This window comes from Pristiophorus japonicus, chromosome 3, assembly GCF_044704955.1.
Source record: "Pristiophorus japonicus isolate sPriJap1 chromosome 3, sPriJap1.hap1, whole genome shotgun sequence".
Taxonomy (NCBI): Eukaryota; Metazoa; Chordata; class Chondrichthyes; family Pristiophoridae; genus Pristiophorus; species Pristiophorus japonicus.
This window is the reverse complement of record NC_091979.1, coordinates 41,167,264-41,184,456: the sequence shown is the minus strand read 5'-3', so window position 1 is coordinate 41,184,456 and position 17,193 is coordinate 41,167,264. Positions and strand designations below refer to the sequence as shown.

The following is a 17,193-nucleotide window of genomic DNA, read 5'->3' as shown; positions in this document are numbered from 1 at the left end:
AATAAATATTAGGTTATTCAACTTAGATTCTTTCCTCACTTGGTGATCAGGAGCAAGAACCATGGCCTGTTTTCCTTTCCCTAACCCCAGGCATTGAGGCCAATCATAGTGGCCTAGAAATCGCGGCCTCCCCGGGTCCGTACGGAGTTTCTGTGGACCCGGGAAAGCCGTTTTTTGGCGTGAAAACCGGCTTTTCCGATCTGTCAAGTTTCTGGCTTGACACATCTCCCGCATCTCGGGAGCGAGGATATTCCCATGGTAGAGATTGGGCTATTTGCCCATCTCTTGCCCTGCGAATGTCCTTAAAACACTTGTGCCTGGTAAAAGAAGGTGCATAGCCTACTTTTACCAGCATAAGAGTTTAAAAACATATCAAAAACATATTAAAATAAAATTAAAAAATACATATTTATGTTTAAAAACCCTGCCCACTCAAGTAATTTAATTTTAAACCATAATTCAAACTTTTTTTTAAAAATCGGCAAATATTTGTTTTCAAACATTTTTCATTTCTATAGTGTATTTATGTGAGGTGTTTTTAAAATGTTTTATATTGTGTTTGGGGGTGTTTCTCATTCATAGTAATAGGAGTTTCGGACTTACGAAACTCCCATTACTATGAATGAGAATATACTATACCTGATTGGCTGCCCAGAGCCATGTGACTCCAGCTCCAGGCCTGTGCATGTCCCAACGTGCACGCGCTGCGACGTGCAGTCAGGAGATGCCTCCGGACTGGGATCTCGTGTGGGCGGAGCAGCTTCAGGTAGGTGTGCTTTTTTCTAGAATCCAGTTGAGCGCCCGCGGGAAGGAGAAACTGGGATTTCTGGGCCAGTACCTGTTGCTCCTGCTGCTGAAATCAGCAACTGGGCACACATACCGAGGTGAAACTTCAGATCTTCCACATCTGGATCTGTCTGCTACTTATTGACTTAAGTAGCTAAGCCTTTGGAGGAGCATTTTTTTAAAAAAATAAAAGGATCTAACTTTATCCAGTTAGTTAATGAATGGGCTGTTTGACTAGTACTGTGAACTCAGCATTAGAAAATGCAGATTCAGAATGAGCAAGCCTCAATGAGGACTAGAGATTAGAAGGTTTATTTTCCTTTGCAAATTTGTGGCTGTATGGAACAGGCTACCTGCAAAGCTGTTGGTGCTGTGTTCTTTAAAGCCTTCAAAAACAAACTAGATCAAATCTTATTGGGAATAAGGCTGCTGGTTGTATGGGTAATTAAGGATGTACATGACAAATAACCCTTTGGACACAATGGTGCTTCCACTGCTGGGTGGAGAGGGTGCGCTGTCTTCTGTGGAGGGCAGCTGAGCGGGTTGAATAATGGAAATACAGTGATGGATAGATGGTCTGAAGTTTAGCTGTGAGTATTTATGCAGAAGTTTTTGAGATTCATGTGAATAGAAGAGTCCAGGATAGCTGTGTTTGTTGAACACTTATGGAAAGCTTTGAAGTCAGGGATTAAATGAGCTTCTTTCAGTTTTCTTGTGTTAACTTCCTCTCAATAAAATACTGATTGTTTAGTTTACATATAAAACAACAACTTCTTGTTTACAGCTTAAAAAGATTAGGTCTCTAATCCTGGGTGGAGCAGCAGAACATGATTCTTTCTTTCAACACCTGCGGCTTTTAGATGGAGCATTCAAATTATCAGCAAAAGACCTTCGATCTCAAGTTGTGCGTGAAGCTTGTATAACATTGGGGTAAGTAACGAAATAGGTTGTGAAATGCACACGATCAGCTTACTTATGAATAATGGAAATGATGGATAGATGGTCTGAAGTTTAGCTGTGAGTATTTATGCAGAATTTTTCTTGAGAATTATGTGAACAGGATAGGCTGTGTTTGTTGTACACTTGTGAAAAGCTTAGAAATCAGGGGTTAAATGCAATAAGAGTTAAAGATTTGGTCATGAACCATGTAATCTGAATTTTAATTGCCGTTAATGTACTTTTTTGTTTATTGGATCCAGTTTGTGGCAAACAAGGCAGCTATGGTTTGCAACCTGCATGTTAGACTTGCAAACCGAAGTTTATTTCTTATCTCATTTGTATTCGCAATCTCCCTCTCCCACCCTCACCACTAACATCAAATGTAAAGAGCTTGTGAATTTCTTTGTCACCGAGGGCGAAAACTCCCCATTCAGCTGCCTCTACTTCCACCTCTTCTGTTTCCCATCTCCCCCCACACCCATGTGACCCACCTCCTGCTCCCTTGACCCTATTCCTACAAAACTGCTGACCACCCAGCTTCCCTTCCTCTCGTAGTCCCAGGAGAAAATTGCTTGTACCACTGTTATACAAGCTTCACGTAAACCAAAATGTTACTGTTGCATCTTGTGGGGATTGGCATCCTTCTACTCCTGGATGCTGATGCTAGTGTTCCTGTGCAATTTTGAAGTTCAGGAACTGCATACTGTCAACGCTATGATGACTGAATGAAGATTGATTCATTAAATAAAATCGCTTGAGTGGTTTTCTTTCAGATGGGAAGTCTCTTGAAGGCTGCTTTTTCACAAGGAAAGCTAGGAATACCTTCTCTTTAGTTTAGTGTGTCAGCCTCAGCTCACTGGTAGCACTCTCTAATTTAAGTCAAGAGGTCATGAGTTCAAACCCTACTCAAATGAGACCCAAGTATATAATCTAGGCTGACACTTCACTGCCGCACCTGAGGGAGCATTGCATTGTCAGAAGTGCTGTCTTCTGGATGAGTAAGCCAAGCCCCAATCTGCCTCTGCAGATGAACGTAAAAGATCCCATGGCTCTATTTGAGGAAGAACAGTCTATTTCTCCCAATGCTCACTTTCTATATGTATATCATTGTGAAGTGAATTGGGGATGTGTTTTTAGGTTAAAAGCTCATAAATTAAACTTGCTGAAAGAACCATAAAGACATACATAATCTCTTATTTACAATGCAATAATTTCTTTTGTTGAAAAAAGGATGTTTTCAATGTTTTTCTTTTATGGAAGCCTCTATTTTTATTCATAGTTGGAGATCTATTGCTAAAGTCTCTTCAGATGCTTGATAACCCTAAAGCCTACTTATCTATCCTTTTCTCTAGGTATCTCTCCTTTGTTCTGGGAAACCGTTTTGATCATGGTGCAGAAGCCATTATGCCAACACTATTCAATCTTGTTCCCAATAGTGCCAAAATCATAGCCACATCTGGTATAGCAGCTATAAGATTAATTATTCGAGTAAGTACACAAAATACTTCTTTCTGTATCATTGCTTGATACTATCTCACTCAAAAATACACATTTTCAAGGAGGCATCTCTTTCAAACAACTAAAATGTACTTTTAGTGAAAGAAGTAAATTGCCTCATAAGAAATTTAGGGTGCAAAACTCAGTTTGTTGCCACTCTAAACTACACTGAAAACTTCCCATCCAGTGTTTCTGTTTATGTTGCTTTTCGTTTGAAACCATTAATAAATAATTCTCTCAAATTTTAGGGTTTTTACCAGTCAGTTTGGAAAAACAAATTGCCTGCTTTTTAAGTAAGCAGTTGTGTTTTGAATTTCATTATTCATTAGTAGGTAGTTTGCTTTTTTCCAGCAGTTAAATCAGGAACTGTTGAAATTGTGCATGAGCCATTTAAAATTGCTTGGTGAAAAAGATGTTTGTTTTTGATGCCATGTACCTGAAATGTTAATCATCCAAATTAAAGATGGATGTCAAAATGCTTCCCCGGTGACTAAGTTAATTTAAAAAAATGAGAGCAGCAGATCCAAGTTCTGAATTCTGGTCTGCTAAGTTAGCTGAAATTGGGAGGGAAAGGCAGAGGGATCACTACAATTGGGCTCCCCATTCTTGGATTAGGGAGGGAAAAATCAGCTGGAGCCCAGTGCTGATCAACAAGCAACCCTTGCTGGAAATGTATGTAGATGTCAAGTGAAGGGTGGATTGGGCTTGATTGTTATGCCCTCGGGGTTGAATAGCTCACAGAAACTTCTTGTCAACACATGAAGAATGGTAACCTGGGCAAGGTTTTGGAGACCGACAGGACTCTGTCGGAGTCATACCCTTCCAAGGCATTAAGGAATTCAGGAAAGGAGGTGGAAATAAAATTGGGGAGCAGAAGGAGAATTGGGTCAAACTGATTTTTATATTGAGAAGGGAAGGCTATCCATTTAGAAGATTAAAGCTTCACAAATACTATAGCTAATTTTTGTTTTTGTCTGCATAATGTATTCTTCCTGGGCCAAATTTAAGTATATTGTTGTAGTATTCTTAATCTGTGGTTTTTTTTTTAACTTGATGGCCTGTTAATGCTGACACCAGCTAGCATAAGCCAGATTCAGTATTAAATGTGCTGCTTGTCAGTGATGATGTGGTGGGCCATTACACAGCCAGCTATGCTGTGGTTTTTTTTGACTGTCTTGTACACATTTACTTTGTTAATACTGCTGCTTCCTGAACCTAAAGGAAGATGGAATGGAGATCAACAGTATTCAAATTAGCAAGTGGTTGAATCCTACGTAGAGGCAGGTCCCATTTTGAAGCCAAGGCTTTCAAGTAACTTCACTGGAGTCTGATTTGGGCCAACTTTGGTCTTTGCCACTGTAAATCAGGCAGATTATAATTATTTACATGATTAACCTTTTAGTAGGAGAGGAAATTATTATGGTTACAGTAAATCTTACAGCTAACATTATTTGAGTATGTATATGTTCCTTTAAAGCAGCTATAAATCTATCAGTAGTGCTCAGTTTGTTTGCCGTACAGTAGCTTTAAGAATTTAAATTTGGGAGCCATTTTGATCGGGGAAAGGGAGGGTCAGACAAAATTTATAATAAATATATGTAGCCCGGACGGAGACCTGAGGCGTAATTATGCTTACCATGTCTTGGATCTAATCTTAGAAAATATTCTTTTTCAGAATACCCACTTCCATAGATTAATACCCATTATCTCGAGCAACTGTGCATCAAAGTCTGTTGCAGTTCGGAGGTAGGTTCGAATCTGTTTGTCACATTGGTATATTACTTCATTCATATAGTATTGATGGGGTGGAAAATTCAACATTGTTTCGCCCATTTCTTTGGGAGGGGGGGTGAAATGTGAAGGATGATGAATTAAACTTGGGTTACCATCTCGTGCACCAGTTGCCAATGTTGAAGCTGGAAACTTCTAGTTGTGTAGGACAACCGCCTGAATTAGACATTGGGTGCCTTGCATGTGCAAATCAGGGTCCTATAGGACCTCGAATTTAAATTTGTCTGCAAATGGGCAGAACTTGTTCCACCCAGTTGTTTTGAGTCTTGAGCAGCCTTAGCAGTGGTCCATGAAGGGACGGCTGGAGGCTGCTGAATAAAATGACCAGAAACCTTTTTATTAGTTATATGTTGTGGAGCCTCCTGAATCTAAGTACGTGAGATTGAAAGTGATTTCCCGTTGACTAATTCATTATTAAACAACCTCAAGTTTAGCAAAACTCAATTTCTGATAATTGCCAAAATTAAAAAATATAAAATCTTTCTGTTTAAATATTTTTATTTCTGTTCAAACCTGCATTGGCGTTGATTTTTTTAAATCCTTTTTCCCTTTGTATAATTTATTTCATATTGCGATTAGATTCAGATGCATAACCACTATGATTTGCAGTAATATTGACTGGTTATCATTATTGACTTTTTCGAAAAGGCTTTATCCAAATTTGTTAATTCTTTGTAGTTTTTCAGGCATATATAATAGGTGTGTATTTGTCATGGAAATATCATCCATTATACAGTAAGAACTTGTGAGCATTATACATTTATCTATAGTTCAGTAGTTAGAGTAAAAATGGTAACATTTATATTTTGTTGAATTATATTATTAAAACGGTGTTGCCATGGGATACAATGGTGGAAAATATTTACTATGTCTGTATGTTTATTATGTTAACAGCAAATACAGAATTATAAATTTTGCCATTTCTGCACTAGTATTTCATAAAATATGAAAAATATTTTCTGCCACTATATTTCCAGATTATGACCTTTACACTTGACTATCTGAAGCATTAAAATAATGATTTGGATCTAATCTTTTCGATCAGAGCTGGATTTTGTTTTACAAACAAAAGGGTTTAATTTCAGTGCACATTATTGTAACACTGGCTGTTTGATTCAGAAGGTCAGTGTGGCGAAGACCTATACCGCAGAGCTTAAAAATCGAATTGACTTTATTGTGTAGGTGTTAGGTCATTTACATAATAATTTCACCCATGGGATGTGCCAGCAACTGTTTTCTTCCACTTGCCCTCCAGATTGGCAACACTAGGATTAAAAAAAAAATGTCTGAAGTAATGTTCAGAGTTCAGTTACAGGTGCAAACATGTCTATGTCACATGAGCTATTATGAACATAAGTAAAATGACCAGGAAAAGACCCATCGTTCCATTCACCCTGTCCCTCGCAATTGCGGCATCCTGTGCTTCACAATACATAAACTCTCCACCAATCTTCCCTTTTATTTTTTGAGGGATTCGCAGTTTTTCCCCATTGTCAAACTGGCAAGCGGCCTGCGTGGCCATGCAGCTTAAAGGAAACATTGCTCTCCACCCCACCCAGAAGCCATGCATAGGAGAGGTGAAAAACCAGATTTAAAAACCCAGGCCATGTGGGGTAGGAGGAAAGAAATCTGGATTATTTCTCCCTGCTGCTCCGTGACCGTTCCCCCCCCCCAATGCCATTATCAAACTGGGAATCAATCTTGTGGCCCTCATCTGTATCCATTCCAAAACACCTATCGCCCAGCATAAGAACAGAACATAAGAATTAGGAACAGGAGTCGGCCATCTAGCCCCTCGAGCCTGCTCCGCCATTCAATAAGATCATGGCTGATCTGGCCGTGGACTCAGCTCCACTTACCCGCCCTCTCCCCGTAACCCTTAATTCCCTTATTGGTTAAAAATCTATCTATCTGTGACTTGAATACATTCAACGAGCTAGCCTCAACTGCTTCCTTGGGCAGAGAATTCCACAGATTCACAACCCGCTGGGAGAAGAAATTCCTTCTCAACTCGGTTTTAAATTGACTCCCCCGTATTTTGAGGCTGTGCCCCCTAGTTCTAGCCTCCCCGACCAGTGGAAACAACCTCTCTGCCTCTATCTTGTCTATCCCTTTCATGATTTTAAATGTTTCTATAAGATCACCCCTCATCCTTCTGAACTCCAACGAGTAAAGACCCAGTCTACTCAATCTTTCATCATAAGGTAACCCCCTCATCTCCGGAATCAGCCTAGTGAATCGTCTCTGTACCCCCTCCAAAGCCAGTATATCCTTCCTTAAGTAAGGTGACCAAAACTGCACGCAGTACTCCAGGTGCAGCCTTACCAATACCCTATACAGTTGCAGCAGGACCTCCCTGCTTTTGTACTCCATCCCTCTCGCAATGAAGGCCAACATTCCATTTGCCTTCCTGATTACCTGCTGCACCTGCAAACTAACTTTTTGGGATTCATGCACAAAGACCCCCAGCATGTTGTAATTTCTCCCCATTCAAATAATATTCCCTTTTACTGTTTTTTTTCCCCAAAGTGGATGACCTCACACTTTCTGACATTGTATTCTATCTGTCAAACCTTAGCCCATTCGCTTAACCTATCCAAATCTCTTTGCAGCCTCTGTGTCCTCTACACAACCCGCTTTCCCACTAATCTTAGTGTCATCTGCAAATTTTGTTACACTACACTCTGTCCCCTCTTCCAGGTCATCTATGTATATTGTAAACAGTTGTGGTCCCAGCACCGATCCCTGTGGCACACCACTAACCACCGATTTCTAACCCGACTCTCTGCTTTCTGTTCGCCAGCCAATTCTCTATCCATGCTAATACATTTCCTTTGACTCCGCGTACCTCTATCTTCTGCAGTAACCTTTTGTGTGGCACCTTATCGAATGCCTTTTGGAAATCTAAATACACGACATCCATCGGTACACCTCTATCCACCATGCTCGTTATATCCTCAAAGAATTCTAGTAAATTAGTTAAACATGATTTCTCCTTCATGAATCCAAGCTGCGTCTGCTTGATTGCATTATTCCTATCTAGATGTCCCGCTATTTCTTCCTTATTGATAGTTTCAAGCATTTTCCCCACTATAGATGTTAAACTAACCGGCCTATAGTTACCTGCCTTTTGTCTGCCCCCTTTTTTTATAGAGGCGTTACATTAGCTACAGAGGCGTTACATTAGCTACAGCATGTGAGGAGAGACCAAAGGGACATGATATTCTAACTGAGGCCTCACCAAGGCCTTGTGCAACGACAAAATTATTATTCTTCATCATCATCATCATCATCTTGGGAAGTCCTTACTTGCTTACTCGAGCATTCGGAGCACTGTATAAGTAATTAACGTGTTTCCCCCGCCCCCCCCCCCATGCAATTAAACAGTGCTGCCACTTGTCAATATAACACTATAATTTGATCTCATTATTTTGCATTTAATAATGGTTAGCTGATAAATTCATGAAACAAATTTAAAGTTGTAAATGCTCTTGCATTTGCTACAGGTATGACATTTGAATGTAGCACACCTATTCCGTAAACAAGCTGCTTCAGGCATAATCTGTTGACACACTTTCCATCATTTTTGAATTACATCTAAATAATGGATAGGAGATAGATGTGTATACTTAAACTGTAGATATTTGAAATGTTGACTTTTCCTATTAACATACCTTTAATACAGAGAAAATGTTGCTTTTATTAACAAAATTAAGCTTTTATTTGACAGGCGTTCATTTGAATTTTTTGATCGGCTGCTAATGGAATGGCAAACACACTCACTAGAAAAGTAAGTAAACAACCAAGGAATCTTTCCAGTGAATAGGCTGTAGATTTATTTTTTGGTTGCTAATCAGTGTAGTTTAAAATGGAAACGTAAGCAATGATGTCCACCTTTTTGAACATCAAAATAAATTATATTTGAACTGAACTCAATGGCGGGAGAGACATTGCCGGTGAATACAATTGTAAATTTAATGGTCTGACAAATAGGTTTTTGGAAAAATATGTTGTTTTGAATAGTGAGGAACTTGGGAATTTAAATATTTAAATAACACGACTGGCAAGAGCATTGAAAGTGGTAGCTGTGCTGTTTCCATAGTAATGAAAGGAAGGCCTTTAAAAATGCATTGAGGCTTTTTTCCCCTTTTTTGTTTTCAAATGGCTGTGTGACCTGAAGCTGAAGTTGGGAGGGATTATGCAGCTTGTTGCGCTTAAATGTAATAGTGGTTATCTTGAATGATATTTCTGTCTAACATATTACAGGTGAGATGTTAGTTTTGAGATGGGACTCTGGTTATAGTAATGCTATCCTCTTTTGTTAGACATGCAGCTCTGTTGGCTGAAACGATAAAGAAGGGTCTCCATGACGCAGATTCAGAAGTAAGACTGGAAGCTCGAAAGTAAGTTGTTTTTCTCTACATGACATTACTGTAATGCTTCCAAAATTTGTTTTAAATTGCATGCGATTAGCCTGCTAAAATCCAAACCTGCAACTATTCATTAAATGATTATTGCTAATAAAATTGGTCTCTTCATTCTGTACGTAGTTCAGATTGATTATCTATTTTGCTTTATGTTATGAAATGTTGTCTTTGCCTTAGTTTACAAAATATTTTTTAAATCCCTGGACATAGGGCAGGGACAGAGAGATTGACATGTTGATGCTGTCTGGCCAGTTGTCAATGCAACCGGCTCAAAAGTATCATCATTTTGGCCAAACTTTGGATTTTTACTCATTAGAATTGATAGGCATGCTGAGAATTGCATGTATTTCCTTTGTCAGTAAGAAGTGTCTGAACTAAAACCATTCTACTCCTCCCTTTTCCCTTTAAAGGTAACTTTTCTCAGTGTCATGTCAATTCCTTTAACTGTTCCTTGGATACTCGTTATATATTGTTTAAATTGTGCTGGGTAAAATGTCTGCCAAAAATGTATTTGTTTTATTCTTAGGATGTGTTCAACACTGGCAAGACTGCATTTTATTGCCCATCCCTAGATTCTCGGAGAGGTGGTGGACCATTTCCTTGAACCAATGCAGTTTTTGTGGTGATGGTGCTTGCATATTGGTGTTATTTAGGGACTCACTAATTCTGACCCGGTGACTTTGAAATAATGATGATGTATGGCTAAACTAGGATAGCTTATGACTCTGAGGAAAACTTGGAGGTGATGGTGTTCCCACAACATTTCTGCTCCTCCTCCTCTTCATGTCAGAGGTCACTGGGGAGGGAGGTGCTGTTGAAGTAATGTTAGTGAGTTGCTGCATGGCAGCTTTTCTTCCTCCTCCTCTCTGAGTCCTGGGTTCACTCTCGCTCTCACTGTAGTTGTAGCAGTATTAGCAAAAGGTTTAACAATCACACTACACATTACCAGTTCAACTATTTTAGTTGTGCACTTTAAGCAAATGACCCCTGCAAGGGCGGGGAGGTGGGGGTGCGTGGGTTGCTGCATGGCATCCTGTAGGTTGTGCACACAGCTGCCACAGTGCTGAGGATCATTTGCAACTTCTCTTAATGGCTTAATTGGTTAACGAGAATGGTCCCAAGTTTGATCCAGTCTGTGGTGAGTTAGCTGACCTCAGCTTGGGTAGTTGGAGGGCCACTACAGTTGGCTTCAGCCCATGAGTCAGGAAGGGGAAAATCAGATGAGGTTCTTGTTTCTCCCTGCTATAATTGGACATGTGTGAACATTTGGTGAGAAAAGGATCAGAATTTTCTCTGTTCACTCCTGTGGTTGATAAGCTAGTACTCAATGTCCAGGCTTTCACGAGTGAGGTAGTGGCAAGAAAACTGTACTTGGCAAGATACCAGTGAAATAGATACCATTAAGGTCTTAGTCCGTTTATAAAAAAAAAATTGGGGATAAATAAACAGGTTTCCCAATAAGGGGGGCAGCTTTATTTTAATATTCAAACAGGAAACTCTGACATGAGAAGGGCAATGTCTGTCTTTAATTGAAAGTGACTGTATTCATTGCTGTCGTGTACAGCTCTTAAGTTGCTGCTAAGGTTACGTGTATGTGTCCTCTCAGCTTATTAATGCACATTTTAAATAACCATTTTCTGTTCCCTGGTATTGAGTAAATTTACATCTACGCGGATGTAAATTGATGGCTGCACCAAACTTTAGCTATATTTTTGAGCTTGTGACTGTCACAAGCTGTGATTAGGAGGAGGGATGAAGCCTTGTTTTGGATCAGCAGTTGAACCTTTGAAATGCGACATCAGGATAAAGTGTTTTCATTTCCTTTCGCTGTTCTAATCTGATGAGTGAGTTTGCCTAATGCATAATAGTGATCTGTTACATGAAGCTGGAGAGGTGGTGTGGTGGGGTGGGGGGAGAGAATTTTTGTTGTTTTAAGTTGCATTTTAATGTTTTGCACCTTTTTAGTGAAGAAACATTTGTGTTGCATTGCAGTCTGAAAAGCAGTAAATGTCATTCAGGAGTTTGCAATTCAAAACTTGTCAATTGAAACTTATTCTGAATTGATTTATGAATATCCCATGGTTTTGCTCACTTTTTAAAATGTATTTTCCTCTTTTTGGCAGTCTTTTGGTGGTGTGCACCATTACCCAGCCAAGAGAGCACAGGGTGGCTATCTGCCTACCTCTGGCAATATGGTGGTTGTTAGCTGTGGGGAGTATCCAGCAGTGTTCTAGATGACTCATCTACTAAAAGTTCCCTTCTTTCCTTTGTTGAAGAGCCTAGATTTGGTGGTGTGAATTTTTTGTGCTAACACAGGCAACTTGAACGCTTATTATTTGGAGAATAACAGGTGTGGTTGTGCGTCTTGCCATGCCAAGGGGAAGCACATGTCAAAAAGCCAGGATTCTCCACAGTGGGAGAAGTTGTTTGCAAGCCAACCTTCTCTTTGCCTCCTATTTGTTAGTCAACAAATTTCTTACTGTATGATCTTTTTCTGGTTTGATGTTTCATTCGGGATGTAATTAATGCCAAGCTATGTGCTGATTCAGTATTCATTTGTCTTTCATTTTTTAGAGTGTATTGGAATTTTCACAGTCACTTTAGTAGAGAAGCCGAAGTTTTGTTTAACTCATTGGAACCATCCTACCAGAAACCCCTACAGTCCCATTTAAAAAATTCAGACAGCATTGTTTCGTTGCCACAGTCTGATCGCTCATCATCCAGTTCACAAGAAAGCCTAAAGTAAGAACGATGGTGTACTAGAATTGTAAGATGTAAAAATAGTGCAATATAATAGCCATTCCAGCAATTTATTTACTTCCAACTGTTGGTTATTGGGCACCATTATAAATTGTACTGAATGGTTTTGATTTAAAAGTATAATTGCTATATTATTTATATCATTATGTACAAGTACTACAGGGTATAATGCGTTGTCAACTCCAATTGTGTGCCTCACCTGGAGTGGAATTTTAACCCTGCACCTTCGGAGTCAGGACAAGAGCTATATATTTTATAACGTGCAGACTTGAGCAGAATTTGATCATATGTATCTTGCTCTTATTTTAGCCGCCCTTTGTCTACAAAGCGAAGTCCTACTGGAAGCACTGCATCGCGAGGTAAGAGGTACCTTTATTCTGGTTTTATCAACCAACATGAAATGAACTGGCACAGTAACTCAAGCAGTTGAGCTGTTTATTCCAAACCACAAGTTGTTTTTAGGAAAGTGATTTTTTTTCCCCCCCATTTTCAACAATTCTCTCTTCACGGATTGCCTGACTGACAATTTGTGTGAGCCAGAATTTCCTCCAGTTGAACGTCTGGATGCTTTCAACCCCTGCCAAAAACTCCACTATCAATTCTGTTCCCCTCCCTGGTGGCTTGCAGACCAACCAGATTGCAAGCAACTGAGTTTTAAACACCATGTACCATCCATTATCAAAGTTAGTACCAAAACTGTTTACTTCCACCTCCATAACATTTCCCACCTCTGTCCACACTGTAACCCCACTCATGCCTATCTATCTGGGTTTTACATCTGCCATGTCCTTCTTGGTAACCTACTGCCTCCCCAAATCATCTACAACTCCACTGCCTGTATCCTGTTCCACACGCAACCAAATTTTCCCAGCATCATTGCTGACGTACATCGGCTTCCAATCCTCCAACAGAGAATTTAAAATCCTTTATCTCACCTCCAAAACTCTGTATGGCATCGTCTTTCCGTACCTGTGCAACTTTGTGTTGCCTCCCATAGCCTCCAAGCTTCTGATGGATATTTCCCTTCACTTTGGTAGCATAACATTCAGCCACTCTATCCTGCTGTTTGGAATTCTCTGCCCAAAGCCCAAGGTTATCGGCCTCCCTCTTCACCCTTTAAAGCCCCGCTTCAACTAAGCCTTTGGTCACCTCCCCTATTCCTCCTGCAAAGGTTCTGTGCATGCCTGAGGTCAGACCTGTCAATAATCCACAAACTAGTGTATAGAATGAATGTGCCCAAATTTCATCTGGTTTCTGATGCTTCAATAGTACAGTGGCCATACACAATTTAATTTGCTTGTACAACATGCACCATATCTCCTAATGTCCAGATCAATGAACCTGGTCTGGTCCTACAGATAATTTGTCTTGAGGTTTACATTTTGATACTGGTTAAGGAAAGAAATCTTTCATTTTAATTCTTTATTGTTTCACAGCTGTGTGAGATTACACACAGAAATCAAGAATGTTAGTGACCATCCAAATTTCTAGGGGAAAATCCTTTGATATAGTGTACTAGACTTACAAAAGACTTTTGATGAAGTACCATGTGAGAGATTCCTTTTACAAACTCAGGTCAGTGGGTATCAAAAGTACGAACTGTGAGCATGCATTAATAACTGGCTAAAGAGGAGGATGTAGAGAATAATGCAAAGAGAGTACAGCTGAAATGTGGGAAAGTATTGTGAAGTGTCCAAGAATTCATGTTGGGAACTATGGTATGTATAAGTGACCTGGATTTTCATCATAACATTTGCAAATTAAACCAAGTTGGAGGACTTATGAACACCGAAGACAGACCATATCTTACAAAGTAGGCTGGACAGGATTTGAACTAAGTCGGCCAGGTGTTTAAGTTCAATGCAGACAAAAGGAAGATGATGCACATTGAGAGAAAAAAATAGGCGTTTGTACTCCATGGATGGGTTAGAACTTGCTAAAGGGGAATGGGGGAGGGGGGGGACATTGTTTGACTTGTTGCATGTCATGTCCAAACAATGTAAGGTGGAAATTAAGTGAACACGATGCTTAAATATGTTGCTTAATTAATGTAATTAATCTAGAGGAAGTGCTGAAAATATACAGTGCCCTGGTCAAGCTGTAGTTACAGTATGATACTAGTTACTACAACAGGTCATTCAAGCCTCAGGAGCGATGCAGCGGGAGCAACGGGGCTCATCCTCATTGTACAAGAGATGAACTAAGAGGGGATAAATAACTCATCAACTTGATAAGAGATCTGAGGTACTTAAAATACTTAATCGGATAAACCTGCAACAAAACTTGGGCAGCAGGACAGTGGTGACAGGTTCAAGGTTGTTAACAACTGGCAGGTAGTATTTCTTTACACAGAATGTGATTAACAGCTGCAATGTGTTGCCAGCAACGAGGTTAGAACATGACTTATTTTAAGAAGTAGTTTGATTATGTAATGAGATGCTCGGGTTAGTATCCTGGAAGGATGCGATCAAATGGACCAAAGGTTCAGCTGAATAAAGGCCTATCTTGAGGGATCGGATCTTTTGTGTGGCTTTTTAACTATTTTCAATTTCAGTGGTGTTGATAAGAGGATTGTTCTGTAGTAGTGGAACCGCTTCAGTTTAGCCTTCTGTTGATAAATCATCCGGGGACATTGAAGATTGCTCGAGGCAAGGTAGAGTTTAAAAAATAATCTTTTGCAGTGAAGTGGTAGATGACTTAAGTTTTAATTTTTATTCCCAGTTTTGCAGGACAAATGTTTCACTTTTATTAATTTTGAGATTTACTACTCAATGTTTAATGCTTCTTTTTCCATTTCTTGTGCAAAAGCTTCAACTGTCAGTGCAAAGTCGGTATCTAACACAGGAGCTCTGCAACGTTCTCGCAGTGATATCGATGTGAATGCGGCTGCTAATGCCAAGTCACGTTTGACTGCCACTCCAAGCAATACACCTGGACATTTCAGCTCAGCTGCAGCTCTTCCTCCAGGATCCTACGCTTCCCTAGGTAAAGACCACTAACCACAACTTTTTTGAAGTGTTAATTCACCGCAATTCTATAATATTATCATCTCTACTAGTCGCTAGGATTTGAAGTGCCTTGAAGCTGAACAAAATTTTCCATCTTGAATTTGAAAACTATGTTCAAAATCTAAATTAGAAATGTTGACGCCGTTTTGGGGAGTTTTTTTGTGCATATTCAGTTCTTGAAATGGCCATGAATGGTCTGTTGTGAAACGTCTGTTTCAGAATCAACATATTGGGTATGGAAAATATGGAATTAACTACAGGCCAAGTTTGTTGTGCAGTTATTGAAAACTTATCCCTTTTCAATCAGGTGACCAATATCTCATTACAGATTAAGTTGTTTGTGTTGTGCTTAACTAAACTATCATAAAAATTGTTTTCACAGATCTCCGTATCTTTCAGGTTGTCTCAGAAGAATTGAGTATAACATAATATCAAATCTATGCAGCAGTTTTTTGTATGCACTTCAGCTCTCTAAACCAAAATAGGTGCTAAAGTACAGAAAGGCTGATAGATTTTAAGATCTTGCCACAAATTGGAACTTTCTTGCTTCCAATATTTTAAAATATGTGGAAGCCATTGAATGGATAGATAATGGCCATATGTTTTGTGGCAACTAAATTAATCAAAACGCAAATATAAATAGTGGGATGCGGGGGGTTCTCAACGTAATATAAAGTAATGTCAGAACACTGTACGTTTTACAGAGACTTTTTGGAATTTGTGCAGTATAATGAGCCTGGCGGCCTACAATATTTAATACTGAGCTTGGGGTCTAGGTTTGTCACCTATTTTTTTTAAATAACTCAATTAAACAGTTAATGTTTTTCACAAAAGACTTGGATCTCTTCTAAGTTTCTTAATTTTTAATTCATGAAACAAAGTATTTCTAGAAATACATTATCACTGTGAAAGTGCAGAATGTTGATTTGTTTCACAGAGGAACATAATTTGCTATTTTAGGTTTTTTTTGCTATTATTGCCCATATTTTATGCCTTTCATAGCTTTAGAGAAGTAATACAGCTCCACAGGATTCTTTTGTTTACTATAGGTTAAACTAGTGAGCCCATCTTTGCTAATCTGACTAACATTTCCCTGTCCTCCCTTCCTTATCTTCTTTTGCTGAAAGATGGCACATCCACTAAAGCTGAGGGTAAGCAGCTTGTTTTCTGTTACCAGCTGTCTGTCCCCATCTTGTGTATTCTGGCTGGTATCTGTGACAACACGGTTCTTTCAGTGGTTTCCATCTGTGACCATAATTGGTACCTCGCATGAAGTGTTGCATGGTGATGCAGTATATATATATGTATAAATATATATATATATTTCCTCAGCTATACTTAATATGACAGTGTTGACCGTCAGTACATTGTATCTACAATCTGGGTTCTTTGAGTTCATACTACGATGTTTGGACTCTTCAAAGAAATGTATTGGCCGGTGTGATAAGTGATAAAATAGTTCTCCCAGACCAAGAGATGCCATGTTTTGAATCCGGTCACCTATTCCAGATTAAAGTCTTCTCTTACCTGAAGAATAACAGTTGTGCGTTTCCACATACCTCTGATGAAGAGATGTAGGTCTACATGCAAATTTGCATGAACCAATGGATCAGGGACAAGATGGGTTTAGACGCATTCCTGCGTTAAAAGTTGATGCCAGTTTTTTAAATTTATTGTTGAATTTGATTATGCTGTTTTGTTTTAAATCAACAAATGTGAGTGCTCATTCACAGCACAATGAAGGTGAACAGTACTGAAATCTATGTTAAACCAGAAGTCCAGATATTCCAGCAAAGTTGTAGGTCTCATTAGGCTAACTTAATTTGCCTACAGTGTCATTTGAGTAATCACCGCAAGTAATGCACTCTACCTCCTTACAGCAGCCATTCTTTTAGCTTAACTTGTTTGTTTTTTTTGCCAATATTATTGGCCACTGAATGAATAAATAAATATATTGGAGAAATTGGGTGAAGAGAGCGGGAAAA

General features: G+C 39.2%; 1 protein-coding gene across 6 annotated transcripts in view; it reads left to right on the top strand.

The window, feature by feature from the left end:
* The window catches only part of clasp1a (cytoplasmic linker associated protein 1a), a 426,315-nt gene that overhangs the window by 231,221 nt on the left and 177,901 nt on the right, over nt 1-17,193 (top strand). For all 6 annotated transcript variants that reach the window (XM_070875296.1, XM_070875295.1, XM_070875293.1 and 3 more), the window contains exons 12-19: nt 1,571-1,716; nt 3,078-3,213; nt 4,898-4,968; nt 8,744-8,803; nt 9,339-9,416; nt 12,015-12,182; nt 12,510-12,559; nt 15,009-15,185. In XM_070875296.1, the coding sequence (XP_070731397.1) occupies nt 1,571-1,716; nt 3,078-3,213; nt 4,898-4,968; nt 8,744-8,803; nt 9,339-9,416; nt 12,015-12,182; nt 12,510-12,559; nt 15,009-15,185 (886 nt within the window). The remainder of the gene's footprint in view (nt 1-1,570; nt 1,717-3,077; nt 3,214-4,897; nt 4,969-8,743; nt 8,804-9,338; nt 9,417-12,014; nt 12,183-12,509; nt 12,560-15,008; nt 15,186-17,193) is intronic.